The 17,610-nt window shown below is 42.7% G+C and overlaps 1 protein-coding gene across 8 annotated transcripts in view; it reads left to right on the top strand.

Moving 5' to 3' along the window:
* Positions 1 to 17,610, top strand: part of LOC308101972 (phosphatidylinositol-binding clathrin assembly protein) — a 137,394-nt gene that overhangs the window by 93,060 nt on the left and 26,724 nt on the right. For 4 of the 8 annotated variants that reach the window (XM_080451531.1, XM_080451529.1, XM_080451530.1 and 1 more), the window contains exons 11-13: positions 5,566 to 5,705; positions 8,613 to 8,710; positions 11,138 to 11,245. In XM_080451531.1, the coding sequence (XP_080307657.1) occupies positions 5,566 to 5,705; positions 8,613 to 8,710; positions 11,138 to 11,245 (346 nt within the window). The remainder of the gene's footprint in view (positions 1 to 5,565; positions 5,706 to 8,612; positions 8,711 to 11,137; positions 11,246 to 17,610) is intronic. The other 4 variants (XM_080451532.1, XM_080451528.1, XM_080451534.1 and 1 more) reach the window with 3 other exon arrangements.

Raw genomic sequence — 17,610 nt, 5'->3', positions numbered from 1 at the left:
TATAATAGGATTTTTGGAGGTTAAGTTATAATATATATTTTTTTAATTTGAGATTTCTTTGCATTTTGTATGAGTCTGGACAACGCAGCTACAAAGCAGTTAACAGGCTTGACTGTGAATTGGGAGGAAGCACATGGATGCATTTAACCCATTAAGACCGGGAAAGCATCTGTCATTTTAAGATTTATTTGGCTATTTAAAAAAAATTGCAGATATACAAACTCATAGCGCGGCACCGAGTGCCGCGCTATGAGCTTGTAGATCTGCAATTTATTTTTAATCGTGAACATTTTTGCAAATATTGAAAGCGACTTATTGTAAGTCGCTTTGGATAAAAGTGTCTGCTAAGTGACTGTAATGTAATGTAAAGCAAACATTTGTAACTAAAATCTTATGCGTCTGGGCATTCTACAAATGTCTTCTAAATCCTACAGTTTTAAAAAAAAACGTATGTTGCTATATCAGTGGTTCTCAAACTTTTTCATGTCAAGGGCCCCCAGAATTATATGTATTTGGCCGCGGACCCTCATCTCAAAATATATTGTTCCAGGGACCCCCCAGAAGCAAAGATTGGAGTGGTGGAGAATGTTCGCTTTAAAATATACTGTATATATATATTCAAAGATTTGCACAAATTTCCAAGATTTTTCGAAAATAGCAGATCTACTCGGTGCCGCGCTATGAGCTTGTAAATCTGCTATTTTTGAATATCCAAAGACATCTTAAAATGACACAGATGCTTTACCGGTCTTAATGGATTAAATCAGCGTCTAGTGGAGGGTTCCCAGGACGCCGGTGGTTTTCATTGTACCTAGAGAGCAGATAAATCAACACAATGTGACGTATCTAACTGCCTGCTAGCATAGAAATATGTACCGTCTGCCATTGGGGAAGTGGATGAAGAAACAAAGAACAGCTATGCTTCAATTGCTTCAACAATAGCCCCGACACACACACACACACACACACACACACACACACACACACACACACACACACACACACACACACATACACACACTCCGTCGTGGTAGTGAAATAAAAGGTTCTCAAACCTTTTAATTACAAGCACCCCCATAACTCTGAGAGCGTAAAAAATGCAAATGTACATTTGCACACTCTCAGAGTTACAGACCTGTAAAGGATCCCGTTTGGAACCCCCTAAAGGAACCCTAAGGGGTCCCTCCTGGACCCCACTGTCCCCACATTGAGAGCCACTGACTTTTTTTTCTTCTCTTTTTTCCCGCTTCGCTTCTTGAGCCTGATTTCAGCACGTCACCTGTTACGTAGGCACGTCATTGCCGATTGGATAGTGCTCACAGTAAAGCCTGATTTACACTTACTTGCACACTGGTGTTGCCTGCGGTAAATAGCAGCTCACAACGCGCCACATTCAGCTTGTAGATCTGCTATTTACCAAACACGGCACCGGCACGCAACTAAGCATAAATCAGGCTTAATAAGTGTTAAGTGGTTAAGTGACTTGAATTTTACATTGCAAGGCTCTGTCCCGCCCCCGCCCCCAGACCAATCAGAATCCTCTGCACCTGGGTGTCCAAGATTTCACATAGGAAGCTTCCCAGACTCAATAGGCTCTATACACTGCAGCCATATTGGAAAGAAAGTGGGCCCCTTCCTTACTTCCTTACCAATGGTTCTAGTGAAGGCTCTGTCCCATTTAGTGTAGCACAGTGGTTCTCAAACTTTTTTATTTCAAGGACCCCTATAACTCTGAGAGTGTACAAATGGAACCAAATGGACCCTTATGGTTCCATTTGTACACTCTCAGAGTTACACACTCGTAAGGGGGCCATTTGGAACCTCCGCAAGGAACCATGAGGGTCCCTGGACCACACTTTGACCCACACAGAGTGTTTCCAGTGAGCCAACATGCACAATATCAGCACCCTGGCTCTGTTTGACAAGAATGGAACAGAGCCTTCATTAGTATCATTAGTATCATTGGTAACACCTGTGAAGGAAGTAAAGAAGCGGCCCCAATTTCTTTACAATATGGCTGCTGTGCATAGAGCCTAGTCAATCTTTGTTTCAGACCCAGGGAGATCCATATCACAACTATACAACACAACACAACACAATACAACTGACTGACAAGCTGAAACAAAAAAGTCAGCTGAACGGAGCGAATCAGTCCTGGCCAGGTCCCAGAGGACCCCCACTTTGAGAACCAACTGGCTCTGTTCAACTCTGCTGAGTCAAGCCGAGAGAGGAAACAGAACCAACAGTTCTGTTTCCGCTGAATAACAAATGACCTGTTCTTTTCCACCTTTACAACAAAACAAACAAACACAAGCAGCCTTCCTAATATGTGCTCCGAACCACTGACAGGGTGGTCCACACACACACACACACACACACACACACACACACACACACACACACACACACACACACACACACACACACACACACACACACACACACACACACACACACACACACACACACACACACACACACACACAGACAGACAGTGTGAGTCCAACGCTGGTCTGAGCATAAAGACCAAAGTCTTGTGTCTGGCAGTACACACAGCACTGGAGAAAAGGTCAAGTGTACAGTGTGTTGTTGACATTTCTGGGCTCTGGCCCCCGGGAGCTGCAGCCTCACAGCAAACTGTCATCCAGTAAGAATGTCCAGGCGCTGTGGAACCTACCGCGTGTGTGTGTGTGTGTGTGTGTGCGTGTGTGTGTGACTGTGTGCGTGTGTGTGTTTGACGGTCTGTTAACCAGTGGTGGAAAAAGTACTCAAATGTCTTACGTAAGTAAAAGTATAAATACTGCAATGCAGAAACACTCTGTTTCTCAGTAAATGTCCGGTAATCAAAGTTAACTTGAGTAAAAGTACAAAAGTATTGGCATCAAAATGTACTTAAAGGTACCAAAAGTAGAAAGTACTCATTATGCAGAATGTCCCATTTCACAACTTTTCAAATGTATAACATGTATAAAAAATCTTTTGAAAATAGCTGATCTACAAGCTACATATAGCTGATCTACGCAAGCTTGTAGATCAGCTATTTTCAAATGGACGAAATGTATATGGGGCTGAAGTGGTTAATGTATGTTTTGTAATAATAATCTAAATCTACCAAGTGTCTAGTAACTAAAGTTTTCAAATAATTGTAGTGGAGTGTAGTGGAGCGGAGCAATATTTGCCTCTGAGATGTACTGGAGTAGAAGTAAAAGTACTGGAAGTTGGAAATACTCCAGTAAAGTAAACATACCTCAAAATTGTACTTAAGTATAGTACTTGAGTAAATGTACTTAGTTACTTTACACCACTGGTGTTAACACACTGTTAAATGGTCTCACATGCCTGCAGAATGTATATGTTGCGTGTCAGGGTGTGTGTGTGTGTGTGTGTGTGTGCGTGCGTGCATGTGCGGTTACTGTTACTATATTTGTGAGGGGCTAATGTCCCCACAAGTGTAGTAGAATTAAAAAAAATAGACATTGTGAGGACCGTCTTTTTCATATATGAATAATTGTGTTATATATAGTATAACTGTGTCGCAGTTTATGACGTGTCCCAGTGAGATGCGTAGTGAGCTTGTAGATCAGCTATGTTCGGCAAAACATTGTACATCGGCATTCATAAAGTCGACGTCCTAAAAATGTCGAAGTCCTCACAAGTATAGTAATACAAATGTGTGTGTGTGCGTGTGCAGTGTGTATGAACACTACATGTCTGTGGATGTGCAGTAAATAACTCTTCATTTTATTCTTGTGTTTGTTTATCTTTGTGCCCCCATGCTTTGCTCCGGTTCTGCCAAGGTCCAGTGATTACCTTCTGTGAGAGAAGGAGAGGAAGATAAAGAGAGAGAGAGAGAGACTGATGGGTAGAGAGTGAAATAGATGAGTAGGGAGGGAAGGAGGGAGGGTGGAATGGAGAGAGAGCGAGAGAGATAGAGAGTATCGGGGTTGCTGGGGTCATCCAAATACTCTGGCCCAGCTGTCTGCACACTCTGTTGTCCATATGGACAACAACACACACACACGCACACGCGCACGCGCACACGCACACACACAAAGACAGACAGACACAGAATGCACAATCAGAAGCACACGTACACACAAAGAGAAATACACACAGACTCATACAGTACTGTAGAGACATACAGACACACACTATGGCCATGTGACCAGACTAAAATACAAATGATTTCACTCTGGCAGACACACATACAGGACACACACACACACGCAGAACACACACACACACACACACACACACACACACACACACACACACACACACACACACACACACACACACACACACACACACACACACACACACACACACACACACACACACACACACATCAACGGTAGTTCTCTCTCTCTCTTGCACAAACACATAATGAACAGTAGCTCTCTCTCACACAGACACACACGCACACACACACGTGCACACGCACACGCACACACAGTGCTCGGGTCCAGCAGGGTTGCGAGCTCAAACAATAGCAGCAGCAGCTCCTTACTCGTTCCCTGCTACACCGTGTGAATATAAATGAGCAGGATTAGAGCTCCAGCACCCCCCCCCCCCGTCTATTAACCTGGCCAGCAGCACGGCTCCAACAACATCCACCACCACACAGTGGGCTCGTGTTAGGTGTCTGTCTGTGTGAAGACGTGTTATTGTCTTGTCTTTTTGTTTGAAAACAATGAATAATAGTAGATGTAGTCGCTCACTATGTGTGATTGTGTGTGTGTGTGTGTGTAATAGGCAGGCAACAGGCTGTTAACCCATTCATTTATTTGGCTATTAAAAAATTGCAGATCTACAAGCTCCTAGTGCGGCACTGAGTGCCGCACTACGAGCTTGTAGATCTGCTATTTTTGAAAAATCGTGAATTATTTTCCAAATCGTTGAATATATATTTTTTAAAGCAAACATTTGTAAAATATTTTGTTTGAGGGAAATATTTGAGTTACAAATGTTCGCTTAAAAATATATATATTCAAATATTTGCAAAATAAATCACGATTTTTCAAAAATAGCAGATCTACAAGTAAAATTATGATTATTGCTCAAATCTAAAATGCCACAGATGCGTTACCGAATTGCATGGGTTAAGGTCAATTATTCATAAAGCTGGTAGTCTGGGGGGAAGTACATATGTGTCTAGGGGTCCTGCTGGTCCAGGCCTTGAGGCTGTGCTACAGCTTGCCAGGACGGTATATAGCAGATGAAACGGTCCATAATGCGGTGGCTGATGGTGGGGGTCCTTCATAATCCTAAGGGCTTTCCTGACACAACAGCCACTGTATACATCCTGGATGGAGGGAGGCTCACATCCACTGATGCTCTGGGCTTGTCAGCATGACCATCTGGAAGTGTCTCAGAACCCGTCCTTTTGTGTAAAAAAAATCGCTTTTTGGCCAGAAAATTAAATATGTCCGCCAACCGGAAAACCGTTGATGCACCACCTACAGATCTGGTCTGTAGGTAGAAACAGACAATAGAAAATGCCATTGACCAGATCAAGATCTAAAGATTTCTTTTTGCCTGCGTTTTTGTGTGTGTGTGTGTCAGCAGGACCAACGGCTGAAGGATGTCAACATGCAGACTCCGCCCTCGGCCTCACCCAGCAGCCAATCGATAGGCAGCGCCAACAACAACCACCACGTCACACACACCCCAGAGCTGTTCACCTCCCCGCCGTTAACCAACAGGTACGTATGCACACACACACACACACACACACACACACACACACATGCTCTCTCTCTCACACACACAGGTACAAGGGGGAAACAGAGATTTCATTGTTATTGTTACTTTAGTTAAAGCCTTGGTAACTGTTGTTGAAGAGGGAGAGAGACAGAGAGAGAGAGATGGTAGTGAAGTGATGGTAGTGAAAAAAATATCACCCACAACACAACATCCCCAGAAACACACCTAAAAATGATTTGATTCTCATCAAATAGTATTATTTTCCAGCACTTTATGGTGAATATCACTGCCTCTCTTTTATATAACAAACATCCCATGTTCATAAGCTTCAATGCTAGCCCTAGATGACCTTTCTATCTTTAAAATGAATCTGTAATCTGTAGCCTGAATTCTGCACTATACCTAAAATTTGATTTGTTTCCAGTCAGGAGCTTTCCAGAAGCCTATAATCTAACGGACGGTTCTACTGCTATACTACTGCTATCTGAAGTTAGAAATATATGAAAAGTGAATAATATTCCACTGACCAAGTGCCAGTTTGACTCATCACTCATGTCGGCCACCACATCCTTTAAACCGGCAAACAAAAACACATGACGTTCTAACGGTTAGATGGTTAGAGTCTAACCCCTCGATGTGGAGAACCACGCAGAAATTGGATAGAATGCACGAAACCCATGATAAAACGGACATACATTTTTTTCTGATGGGTGTTTCCATTTTAGTCGGTTTTAGCAACGGTTCTGCTGCTGTGTGCAGGGACTCGTGAACCCATCGACTTTTTTAACCCATTTAGACCTCAGGAGCGATTCTAAAAACACCTCAAACTCTCGAACGTTTTAATTTAAAAAACGACCATAACTCTTGAGAGTGTACAAATGGAGGCAAATAGACCCGTAAGTAGGGGTTCCATTCATACACTCTCAGAGTTATGGTGTATTTTCTGTTTATTAAAAGGATCCCTGCTAATAAGCCAAATATGCCTTAATACATTATAATTGTCCTCTATAACTAAAATGTAAAATAAGAAACACCTTAAATATTGTATTTATTTTAGAAAAGGTTCATCTTTCACTCAATAGGGGCAATGCCCGTCGCAAGTTGATGATGTAATTTGTCCATGTGTGGTCCAGCCTTATGGAATGCATGTGAAAATAAAAAACATCTTAACACATTCCATGCCAGAGTTTAATATCATAATGTACTCACCACTGCCAGCGATTTATTGTTGTTTTTTAGTTTTTTTCACCTCGCCACAGACCTCGCTAAATACCTTATGATCGCCCGTTCAACTGTTTGTAGACAGTACACAGGGTAGCTGTGTGAGTGGCCCAGAGAAGACATTTTCAATCGGCGACATTCCATTTTGCAGTAGTCGCAGTTTCTATTAAACAGCGTTCAGCGCGGAGAAAAACAACACCGAGATAATGGCGATTTAGCGGAAGCTTTAGAGCGGCGGCGAATGGGAACGAAAATCTTCGATTGACATTCATTTCCGTTTCCGGTGTGCTACAATGAAATGTGTCACTGCGAGAGAGTGCTACGATGAAATGTGTCACTGCGAGAGAGAAAAAAAAACACTAAATATCTACGCGACTGGCACGCTGCGCTGTTATTTAGGTTTGCGTAGAACTACGCGATTGGCACGCAATGTGTTAATACTTCCTAAGGTTAATATGAGCATCAAATCAATATATATATAAATGTTTGCACATGCATTCCATAAATTCCATAGGGTTGGGCCACATATGGACAAATTACACCATCAACTTGCGACGGGCATTGCCCCTCTTTGAGTAAAAGATTAACTGTTTCTAAAATAAATACAATATTTAAGGTGTTTTAAAATTAGTATTTTAGTTATAGAGGACAATTATAATGTATTAAAGCATATTTGGCTTATTAGCCAGGGCTCCTTTTAAAGAGCTGGAGAGACAGGGAGACTCCTGTTACTGAATAAACACTCACAATGCACAATGCTTACTATCAAAATATGCTGTAGAGCCATATAACACTTACTTTAACCAAAGCATATCACTGACGCTACCTTTAAGTGATTAATGGTACCACCCTCAGACTAGACGCCTGTGTAAGTGACCCACACAGAGAGAGAAATACACTAAAGGAGGGAGGGTGAGGAGGAGTGAGGGAGAGACAGAGGGATGACAGATAGATGGTGAGTTATATGAGAGAGAGAGAGAGAGAGAGAGAGAGAGAGAGCGCACGAGGGGGCGGACAAGTGGAGAGAGTGAGAGAGCGAGGGATGACAGTGGGTGGAGGAGAGATGATAAGTGTGTTTGAAGAATGGAGAGAAGCGTAGAGGAGAGAAAGAGAGAGGACGGGTGGCCAAGAATGGAGGGATGAAAGGAGTGATAGCATGGAAGAAGAGAGGGGTGGGGTCGGGGGTGGGGGGGGGCAGACCTATGTACCTACCTGCTGGATGATGGTGTGTGTGTGTGTGTGTGTGTTTGTGAGTGTGTTACTATACTTGAGGAGCATTTTCCTGGTGCTCACAAGCTTGAGAAATGGGTTAATGGTTTTATGGTTAAAAAGATTGGTGGAGTTAGGCTTACCATTTAGAAAAGATTGAGGTTGTAGTTAGAGTTATGCTGATTTATACCCAGTTGCGTGCTAGTATCACGCGCCAAAAATAGCAGATCTACAACAAGATCTACAACAAGATCTCAACGTGGCGCGCTGTGGATTCTAAGCTCACAGATCGGCTATTCAGCCTCATGGGTAAAAGGGGCAAACAATTTTTAAATGGCATTCACAAAATTGCCATCCTAAAATTGTTGATGTCGTCACAAGTACAAACGTGGTTGACAGTGTGGACGACGCACACGCATGTTCTATTCACAGAGAACTCTCAATCACTCTCTCTCTCTCTCTCTCCCTCTCCCCAGTGCTCCCAGTTTGAACAGTGACCTGTTTGATCTGCAGCCAACCTTCATCCCCGCTGTGCATAGTGCGCCCATCTCCAACGCCAACAATGCCTGGGGAGGTACGAACACACACACACACACAGTACATACAGACAAGCACGTTTATACACAGAGAACACAGACGTCACACATAAACTAACAAGCAACTCCTACCTCTACATGTGGAGGTAAGTAAGTACATGTACCAGCACACGTATGCATGCACACACACACACACACACACACACACACACACACACACACACACACACACACACACACACACACACACACACACACACACACACACACACACCTGAGTGAATCACCTTTCTCCCGAGTGAGAAGTCTCTCTATAATTATGACTGAAGTGTTGAGACATTTTCCAGGAAGCGTTTCCTCTGCACCCCCATTTGCCCGTCCGCCCATCCATCCATCACGCTACTCATTTGTCCGTGCATGAATTCCATTATGCACCAATCCATCCATCCCTCCCTCCATAACTCCCTCCCTCCATCCCTCCATCCATTCATCCATCCATCCATCTATTCATTTGTCCATCTATCAAAGTCTGCGTTACTTCTCACAGACATATATATGGTAGCCTGTAGCACTGTGTATGTCGTCATTCAGAGTGCATACACTTAAGTCTCTCTCGTCTAGAGATAATTACCTTCAATGTATAACTTTGTATCCATTATATATCAGTGGGTCGGGACCCATTTGTAGGGTCGTGAGTAAATATCCCTTTTTTTGTTTGTTTGTTTGTACATTTTCCAGAAGATCTTCATCCTTAAAGAAAAAAATATATATCAAAGAAATTCCATAAACAAAAATGTGCACCAGCGTGTCTTAACCATAGAAATACATGGCAGACTGGCGCTGCCAGCTTAAAAGGCACTCTCTGTGGACACACTGTCCCTCGTTGATGCCAGCGTCACTGACACGCGTCACGCGAGTCTGCCTTGTTTGCACTTTCTATTTCATTTGAAAACGGACTTGTGTTCCTAGGACGGTCAAACAAGTTAAAACAAACATACATAGACACTGCGATACAAGTTTGCAATAAAAACGAGGTGACCTTTCTGCGTTGCTCCGACTCGTTTTGGATGTTCCGTGATGCGTATCGCCCACTCCAAAATAGAACTGAGCTGTGAAAGACGCAGCGACAGGCTTTCACACGCACCCCTTGACACCTCCAGTGTGGCAACAGCCCTTTGAAATCAATTTGTGTGTTTGCTGACGCGTCGGAGCGTCTGACGCTTTCATTGTTCATAGGCCTTTAGCCTATTACAATTTGGTTACACTTAATCTTTTTGATCCAGTGTGCAGAACTGGGGTGCCAAATGGCATCTGTAGAACTGACATATCGTTGCTGTAGGGCAGAAACCTCTTATCTCCATATTTTAACTTTTTGTGTTTTTCGTAAATTGACGGCCTACTTGGTCACGCTACAGCGTCACACAAAATTATCAAAAGTAGCAGATCTGCAAGCTCCAAACGCGGCGCGAAGCGACGCGTTTGGAGCTTGTAGATCTGCCACTTTTGATGCTTTTGAATTTGAATCCTGAAAAGTAACAGTTTTGGACATATGAGGTTTCCACCCGACAGAGACGATAAACTTCTATTTATGTATTGATCCATAATGGCATGGGTTGTGACAACCACTGTGAAGTTGCCAAGTTTCAAAAAACGATCCCCTTTCTGTACAAATCGCCAAGGTTATTTTTGAAAACATGCCCTCTGAAACTTGGCACATTCAACGCTCCAACCCACTCACTGATTTGTGAGTCACGCACTTTACTGTAAGCACTTATTTTCTTCATTTATTTATATTGATTTTATTTAACCAGGACATTAAATTGAATATTCCTTGTCAACGGAGACCAGGCCAAGGGGATAGCAGTTGCACTAGAAACATTAAACAAAAAATAAAACACACCATAATGGTGCAGTAGTAGTAGTAGTAGTCGTCCAGCCTTGACGAACGCCCCCCTCCCAAGCACGAGATAGCTGGTCTCTTTGAGGGAGACCAGCTATCTCTTTTAGTTTGAACTTGCCCCTGTAAAGTGTTCCAGGCAGTGCAGCACATGAAGTCTATGAAAGCTCAGGTTTAGTGTGAACTACTCTAATTGGTGGCTGTATATATACAGTAAATTAATCAATCAATCAATCAATCAATCAATCCCTTATGGGATTATAAAACACCAAAAACATACTTATGCAATGTTACAATCACTTATCAGTAACTGAAAACTGGATTATAGGCTCAATTTACTCAAAGAAAAAAGTTTTTAAACAATTATTTGTGACACAAGTAAGTAAAAAAATATAAAAATCACGTAAACATCTTTGTTCGCTAGTTCCAAGCTTTCTCTAAGAATTTTGCATAAACCAAGGTGGAATTGATACTCAATTTAATTGACTCATGTCACAATAGTTATAAATCCGCACTTCATCTATAACACCCGGTAACTCTGTATGTAACTACTGTATGCCTCCCTCAGGAATGGAACCTCTTCAGCAGACAGCTCCAGCCATGACTGTAGATTTTGATGCTGTGTTTGGGAGTAAACAGGAAGTCCCCAGTAACAATGGCACACACTCAGCAGCCGGTAAAGACCCCGTCTCACCTGTCCATAATAACTTGTCCTGTCTGACTAACTGACCAGACAGAATAAGACTTAACTGACCATATTCACACGGTGGCCATATTTGTTCAAAATGGCAGCCATGTGAATATGGTCCAATAGGAATCCTTTCTGGTTTAACCCGGCTTAGTGCTTGAACTAACCCTGCTGACTTAATACCGATTAAATCTCTGGCTTTTAACTGTGCGCTCTGCCTTTAGCTCTTATACAAACTATCATCCTAACTCCTGTATAACAATGGTCATTTGAGGGGCAATTAACTTCCAATCAAATCAATCAGTGTTTTTACTTATCTTTTAATCTTTCAGCACAAAAAAAGAGGTCCAGTTGACCAATTAGGAGGTGAATCTGTCAAGATGTCTCATTGTGAATTGCATATTTAAAAGTGAATTGACAGGGCGATCGGGTGGCGCAAGTTGTAAGGTTTCTGCCCACCACCGTGGAGGGATCAGGGGTTTGAATCCTCCACAGTGCACCTGGTTGGCCGGGCATTCTAGCAATCACAATTGGCCTTATTTGCGCAAGGGAAACCGGGCGCGGAGGGCGTTCTTCTTTAACACTTCACAAGTTATTCCTACGGGTTGATCTAGGGTGGCTGTCGGCAGGGCTGTTGAACTGTGAGGAACAGGGTTCCCCCCTGGGGAGGCTCCTCGCTGGCACTGGCAGGTGAAAAGAAATGTGGTTTAAATCAGTGGTTCTCAACCTGTGGGTCGGAACCCCCAGGGGGGTCCCCATGGGGGGTCCCCCCATGGGGGGTCCCCCAGATGACAGTGAAGTGACAATTTAAGTTTAATACCTAAAAATATAATGTTTTTAAAGAAAGCAAAAAAAAAGTAATCGACAAACAATACAAAAAAGAAAAGAAAAAAACTGGTCAAACATTGGCTAAATAGCCGATATACAATCTCGCCTCGCGTTGTAGATCAGCTATTTTCACAATATTTCTCTGTGGAACCGAGTCAAACTAAATGTAATGCCTCAACTCCTACAAGTCCAAGTGCTTTTCAGGGTGGGGGGGGGGGGGGGTCCCCAGTTCAAATATGATTATTTTGGGGGGTCACGGCCTGAAAAGTTTGAGAACCTCTGCTTTAAATTCCAACAAGTTATAACATATACAAACATTTAGATGTTAAAAACGGAACATTTAAAACAATTTAAGAGTGCAACAGTGTTACAATACAATACAAAAACAAGCACCAGTAGAAGCTTATATTAAACCCATTAGCTAGGCTGACCCCGACAACTAGGGGTCAGCAGTGACAAGATTACACAAGTGTGTCTGTAAATCAGGTTACTAAATTGGGAGAAAAAGGGGGAAAAATTGGCCAAAAGGAAAGTGAAATGACCCTTCCCCACACACACACACACACACACACACACACACACACACACACACACACACACACACACACACACACACACACACACACACACACAAGCTCACACACAATCCTATTGCAAGCAATTTTTTTTCCTCACTCTGCAACATTATTATTGTAATCATCATTTCTACAATGATTTTCATCATCATTATCATCACCATTACCACCACTATCATCGTTTCCTGCATGACAGTGTGCAGTAGGGCTGGACGATATGACTCAATCAATACCACAATTATTCCAAACGTTTGCCTCGACTACGTTTAATGAACGAGTATAAAAAACAGTCTTTGTACAATTGACAATTACAATTGACAATTTAGGCATTTAGCAGACACTCTTAATCCAGAGCGATTTACACTAAGCAAAAAAGAATAATTTGTGCATTGAAACTATACAAACTACAGGATGGCAGGTCTACAAATGAACCTGGCATCTGTCTGCATAACATGCTATCTAAATTACATTTTAACCTTTGCATAAGCCTGCAAGGTTGTCAAGGCTAGGGCAAGTGCTACGGGCTAAGGTGGAGTCTGAAGAGGTAAGTCTTCAGATTACAGCACCATTGTACAAAGTATAATGCAGGGTTAAGTGGTCAACCAGACTAATCTGTTCAGTCGATTATAAAATGTTAGTCGATATTAGAATGTTCTTGTGTTGATTTGTTTGTTTGTTTGTTAAAGTGCCCTTATTTAACCTTGCCTGTCCCCTGCTGTGCTCTGCTGGGCTGGTCTCAGATCAGCTCAGTAAGTAGTAAGGAGTTCAGGGGACTGCATTCAGGCTGGGCTGCTGCTGGTGCTTTTGGGCTTTGTGCAGACTAACCGCTTCTTCTATAAATAGAGCCAGTGTTGAAGCTGCCACCAACACTACAACACTACAGCAGTACCATCTGGAGTGTGTGTGTGTGTGTGTGTGTGTGTGTGTGTGTGTCTGTGTGTCTGCACGAGTATTTGTGTGTACGGGTGTCTTGTCTTGATTTGTGGATGTCTACTCCTTGTGTTTGTGTGGGTGTGTTAAGAGAGTGTCTTGTGTCTTTATCTGTACATGTCTACTCCTGTGTGTGTTTGTGCGCGCACATGCTTGTCAAGTGTGCACGTCTCATGCGTGTCTGGCTGCGTGCACGTGCGTGTCGTCTGTCATCTCACTCTGTTCCGTCTGTCTGCCTTCACTCATCCGTTTTGTTTGTTGTTGCTCACACCATCCCATCGTGCTCTCCTTGTTTCTCTCCCCTCCTCCAGTCTTTCACGTCTCTCTCTGTCTGTCTGTCTCTCTCTCTCTCTCTCTCTGTCTGTATCTCTCTCTCCATCACTGCCTCCTCATCTCCCCATCACACTTCACAAGGCAAGAATCACCCAGGCAATACCACTCCATCTGCTCCTCTCCTCTCCTCTCCTCTCCTCTCCTCTCCTCTCCTCTCCTCTCCTCTCCTCTCCTCTCCTCTCCTCTCCTCTCCTCTCCTCTCCTCTCATGCAGTGTTTGATTGATGTTGTTTAGGGAACCATTTGATGTCATTTCTCCTAACGTTCTTGCATGGTGAACTTTTATTTGGAGCACGGCCAAGAAGATAAATTGATCCATCCAAGACGGAGCCATCTGCTCTTAACCACATGAACCCTAGCGTCCCTACTCTGGGGATGTCGTCATAAATAGGTGAACGTTCGGCAGAAATAGGTGAAAATAGCAATGTACAAGCTCACAACATTGTGAGCTTGTAGATGTTGCTATTTTTCGCTATTTGACAGATCAGATTATACAGGGTTTAAGTAGTTAAAGGGTAAACTATCTTCACATAATTGGTCCTCACTGATTCTCATTATAATATGGTTTTGTGTATTTGGTCTGTGTCTCAGAGGAGGGGCTGTGGACAGTTAAGAAACCTGCCTACCAGTGACATCATCAATGGGGGAATCCAAGCTAATAGAAACTGCAGGCTTTCTATTCCTGGAAAGTTAGGCATGCTATAACAGAAGTCGTTGTTCTCACGAATGAAATAAAAAGGTTGAAATCTTGTTTGAAATGACCAAACCTGCCCACCGATGATGTTCACTGGTTTCTGAACTGTCCACAGCCCTCCTCTGAGACACAGAGTGAGTAGACAGAAATGGGGCCATCTTATAAGTAGCATTAGTGAGGAACAATTATATGAACAAATCGGCGAGGTGTTCCGAAGCAGCGCTACACCGTAACCCCACATACATGCGTATTTGGGCGCAGTTGAACCCGCACTAATCTGCACTGATGTAGGCTTTACCAGCAGTAACACACAAGGTGACACAACCTGTGTCACCTAGCTAGTAAAGTGGTTTTCAAACTTTTTTAATTTCAAGGACGCCCAAAACTCTCAAAGTTATAGACCTGTAACCCCGCCTGAGGGTCCCTGGACCCCACTTTGAGAACCATTGACCCAGTACATGAATCTCACCAAAATATCAGCCATTTGAAATATTAATTCAACACGGTAATTACTCACCGAGTAAGTGTGCCCTCGTGGAGACATGCCCCTACACCGCTGTTTTTGAAAAATGAGAGTCGTGCGTTCCCCCCCGGGCCACCGGGCTATGTAACTAAGTACATGTACTCAAATACTGTACTTAAGTACAATTTTGAGGTATTTGTACTTTACTTGAGCATTTTCAATTTCCAAAACTTTTACTTCTACTCCACTGCAATTATTTGAACACTTTAGTTACTAGTTATTTTGTAGATTTTGATTATTTTACAAAACGGCATTTGAAAATAGCCGATCTACAAGCTCACAATGCGTCGCGATGTGACACATTGTGAGCTTGTAGATAGGCTATTTTCAAAAGGTTTTATACATTTGAAAAATTTAAATGGGACATTCTGCCTAATGACTACTATTACTTTAGGTACTTTAAGTACATTATGATGCCAATACTTTTTTACTTAAGGACATTTTGGAATTCCGGACTTTTACTTGTAACAGAATATTTCTATATTGCAGTATTGATACTTAAACTTAAGTAAGAAATGCAAGTACTTTTTCCACCACTGCTGGCATCACAAATAACTTGGAACGTTTATGGAGCGATCGTTTATTTATTTTTAATGATTGATGAATGCGAAATCATTCGCGGATGGTGACTTCAGACGCACATATACTGTAGGTGCAAAATCAATTGCGCCGAGTAATCACATTAGGAAACCCAGCAATCTCCTAAAATTGTCTCTTAGTCACGGTTTGCTGAGCATCACTGTAAGGAAGTCGGAACATCTTGCCGAGAAAGGGACTCGGTAGCTGCCAACACTGCTGGCATGGCTCTGCTAATGATTGGCTGTGATATACCGGACCTATCCCCAATCCTCCCACAGAGGGCCTCGGTGGCCAAAAAAACCCCAACGTGGAGAGCACCTGCACTGGCACCGGTATGGCACTCGAGTCAGGGTTTTCTCCTTAACTGAGGTTCCAAATTGTGGCAGAACTCCAGAAGGACATGCCTTGGGAGACGTCACTCTCCATGAATAGAGCCCTGCGGTCCTGCTAAATCCTCTCGCGTGCGTCACGGTCTTCTAAACGGAGCCAGATCTACCGCAGATTATTATTTTTTTAGACGCCCGACAAAGCCGGATGCACCACGGTGGATTTGAACCCACAACCTTCGTGGTGGTGGGCAGGGACACCCGTCCGTTGATGAGATGTAATGATCGTCAAAGCTCTTGTTTAAATAGGTGAGCGATTAACACATTGAGTGCCAAAAACGGTCCGGACCGTTTTTCATAATCCAAACGAGGTGTGCCAAAAACGGTTATAACCGTTTTTTTTTACAATTTTTTTTTCCTTCATAGCACCAGGAGATATAATTTTTCAAAGATTTAGACTTTAATCCACTTCCTGGTTAACTTATGACTTCAAAAGCCTGTATCTCGGCTCCTGTGTACTTTTACTATGTATTTTCGACTATTTTCAACTGGCTGCAACTATGGAACGGATTACCGAATGTTTTTATTTTTTTTCCCCCGATTGTACGAGACCTCTATGTGTGTAATGAGGGGATCACCGTGAGGACGGTGATCACTGAAAATATTTTGTGACTACTTGAAAAAGGTTCAAAAATTGTTAAAAATCCAGGCACTGACTGTACCCTGTTTTAAAAAAAAAACTGGCACTCAATGTGTTAAGCATCTTACCAATAACATCAGTAAATCTGTAAAAAAATGTGTGGACCCCAAAAACGGCAGACGTGAAGTCCACATATACCAGCTCTGACAGTGTGATTGAAACCGGTTCCTGAAACAATTCCAAATGTGATTTAATCGATTCCCGGTTCCTCAATGTTGGATCTGGTTCCTTGTTCTGGATCCCAACCCTAGGAGCTTTCAGTTAGTCATGTTAGGACTTTTTCTCCTCTCCACACCACTCCACTCATTGGTATGTTGTTGTCTTGTCTGTACTAGACTCTCTCCCTACGTGTTCACTCATCCCTGCAATCTCTCCCTGTCGTTCATATCTCCTCCCAACGGCTTTCAGAACAATGTATGTGACTCTGTTGTCTACAGGGCTGAGATGTCTCTCATTCTTTCTCAGTTCTAATCTTGCCGTGGTTTGTTTCTCTCTTTCTCTCCTCTTCACTGTTTCTGACTCTTATCAGTCTAGTCCGGATTTCACGTTTTTGGTTTTGTTTGATGAAAACTACTGGTGCTGTATTCTTTCTTATCAGTTTTGGGTTATCACTCAGTCTCCTCAGAATAGATGTACTGTATAGCTTAGTATAGTGTGTATAGAATGGTATAGTATAGAACAGTGGTTTTCAACCCCTTTCATATCAAGGTCCATTATTTATTCGGCATTTGAGCCACGGACCACCATTTGATGAGATTTAGCCTCTCGGACCCAAAACAAAATAATATGATGTTGTCGTTGGATAAGATTTTGTCCACAATTATTTAATTAAGTAATGCAGATGTTTAACAATAATTTATTTAACT

This window comes from Gymnoscopelus braueri (assembly GCF_963280865.1).
Source record: "Gymnoscopelus braueri genome assembly, chromosome: 15".
Lineage (NCBI taxonomy): Eukaryota > Metazoa > Chordata > Actinopteri > Myctophiformes > Myctophidae > Gymnoscopelus > Gymnoscopelus braueri.
This window is presented reverse-complemented; position numbering and strand designations above follow the sequence as displayed.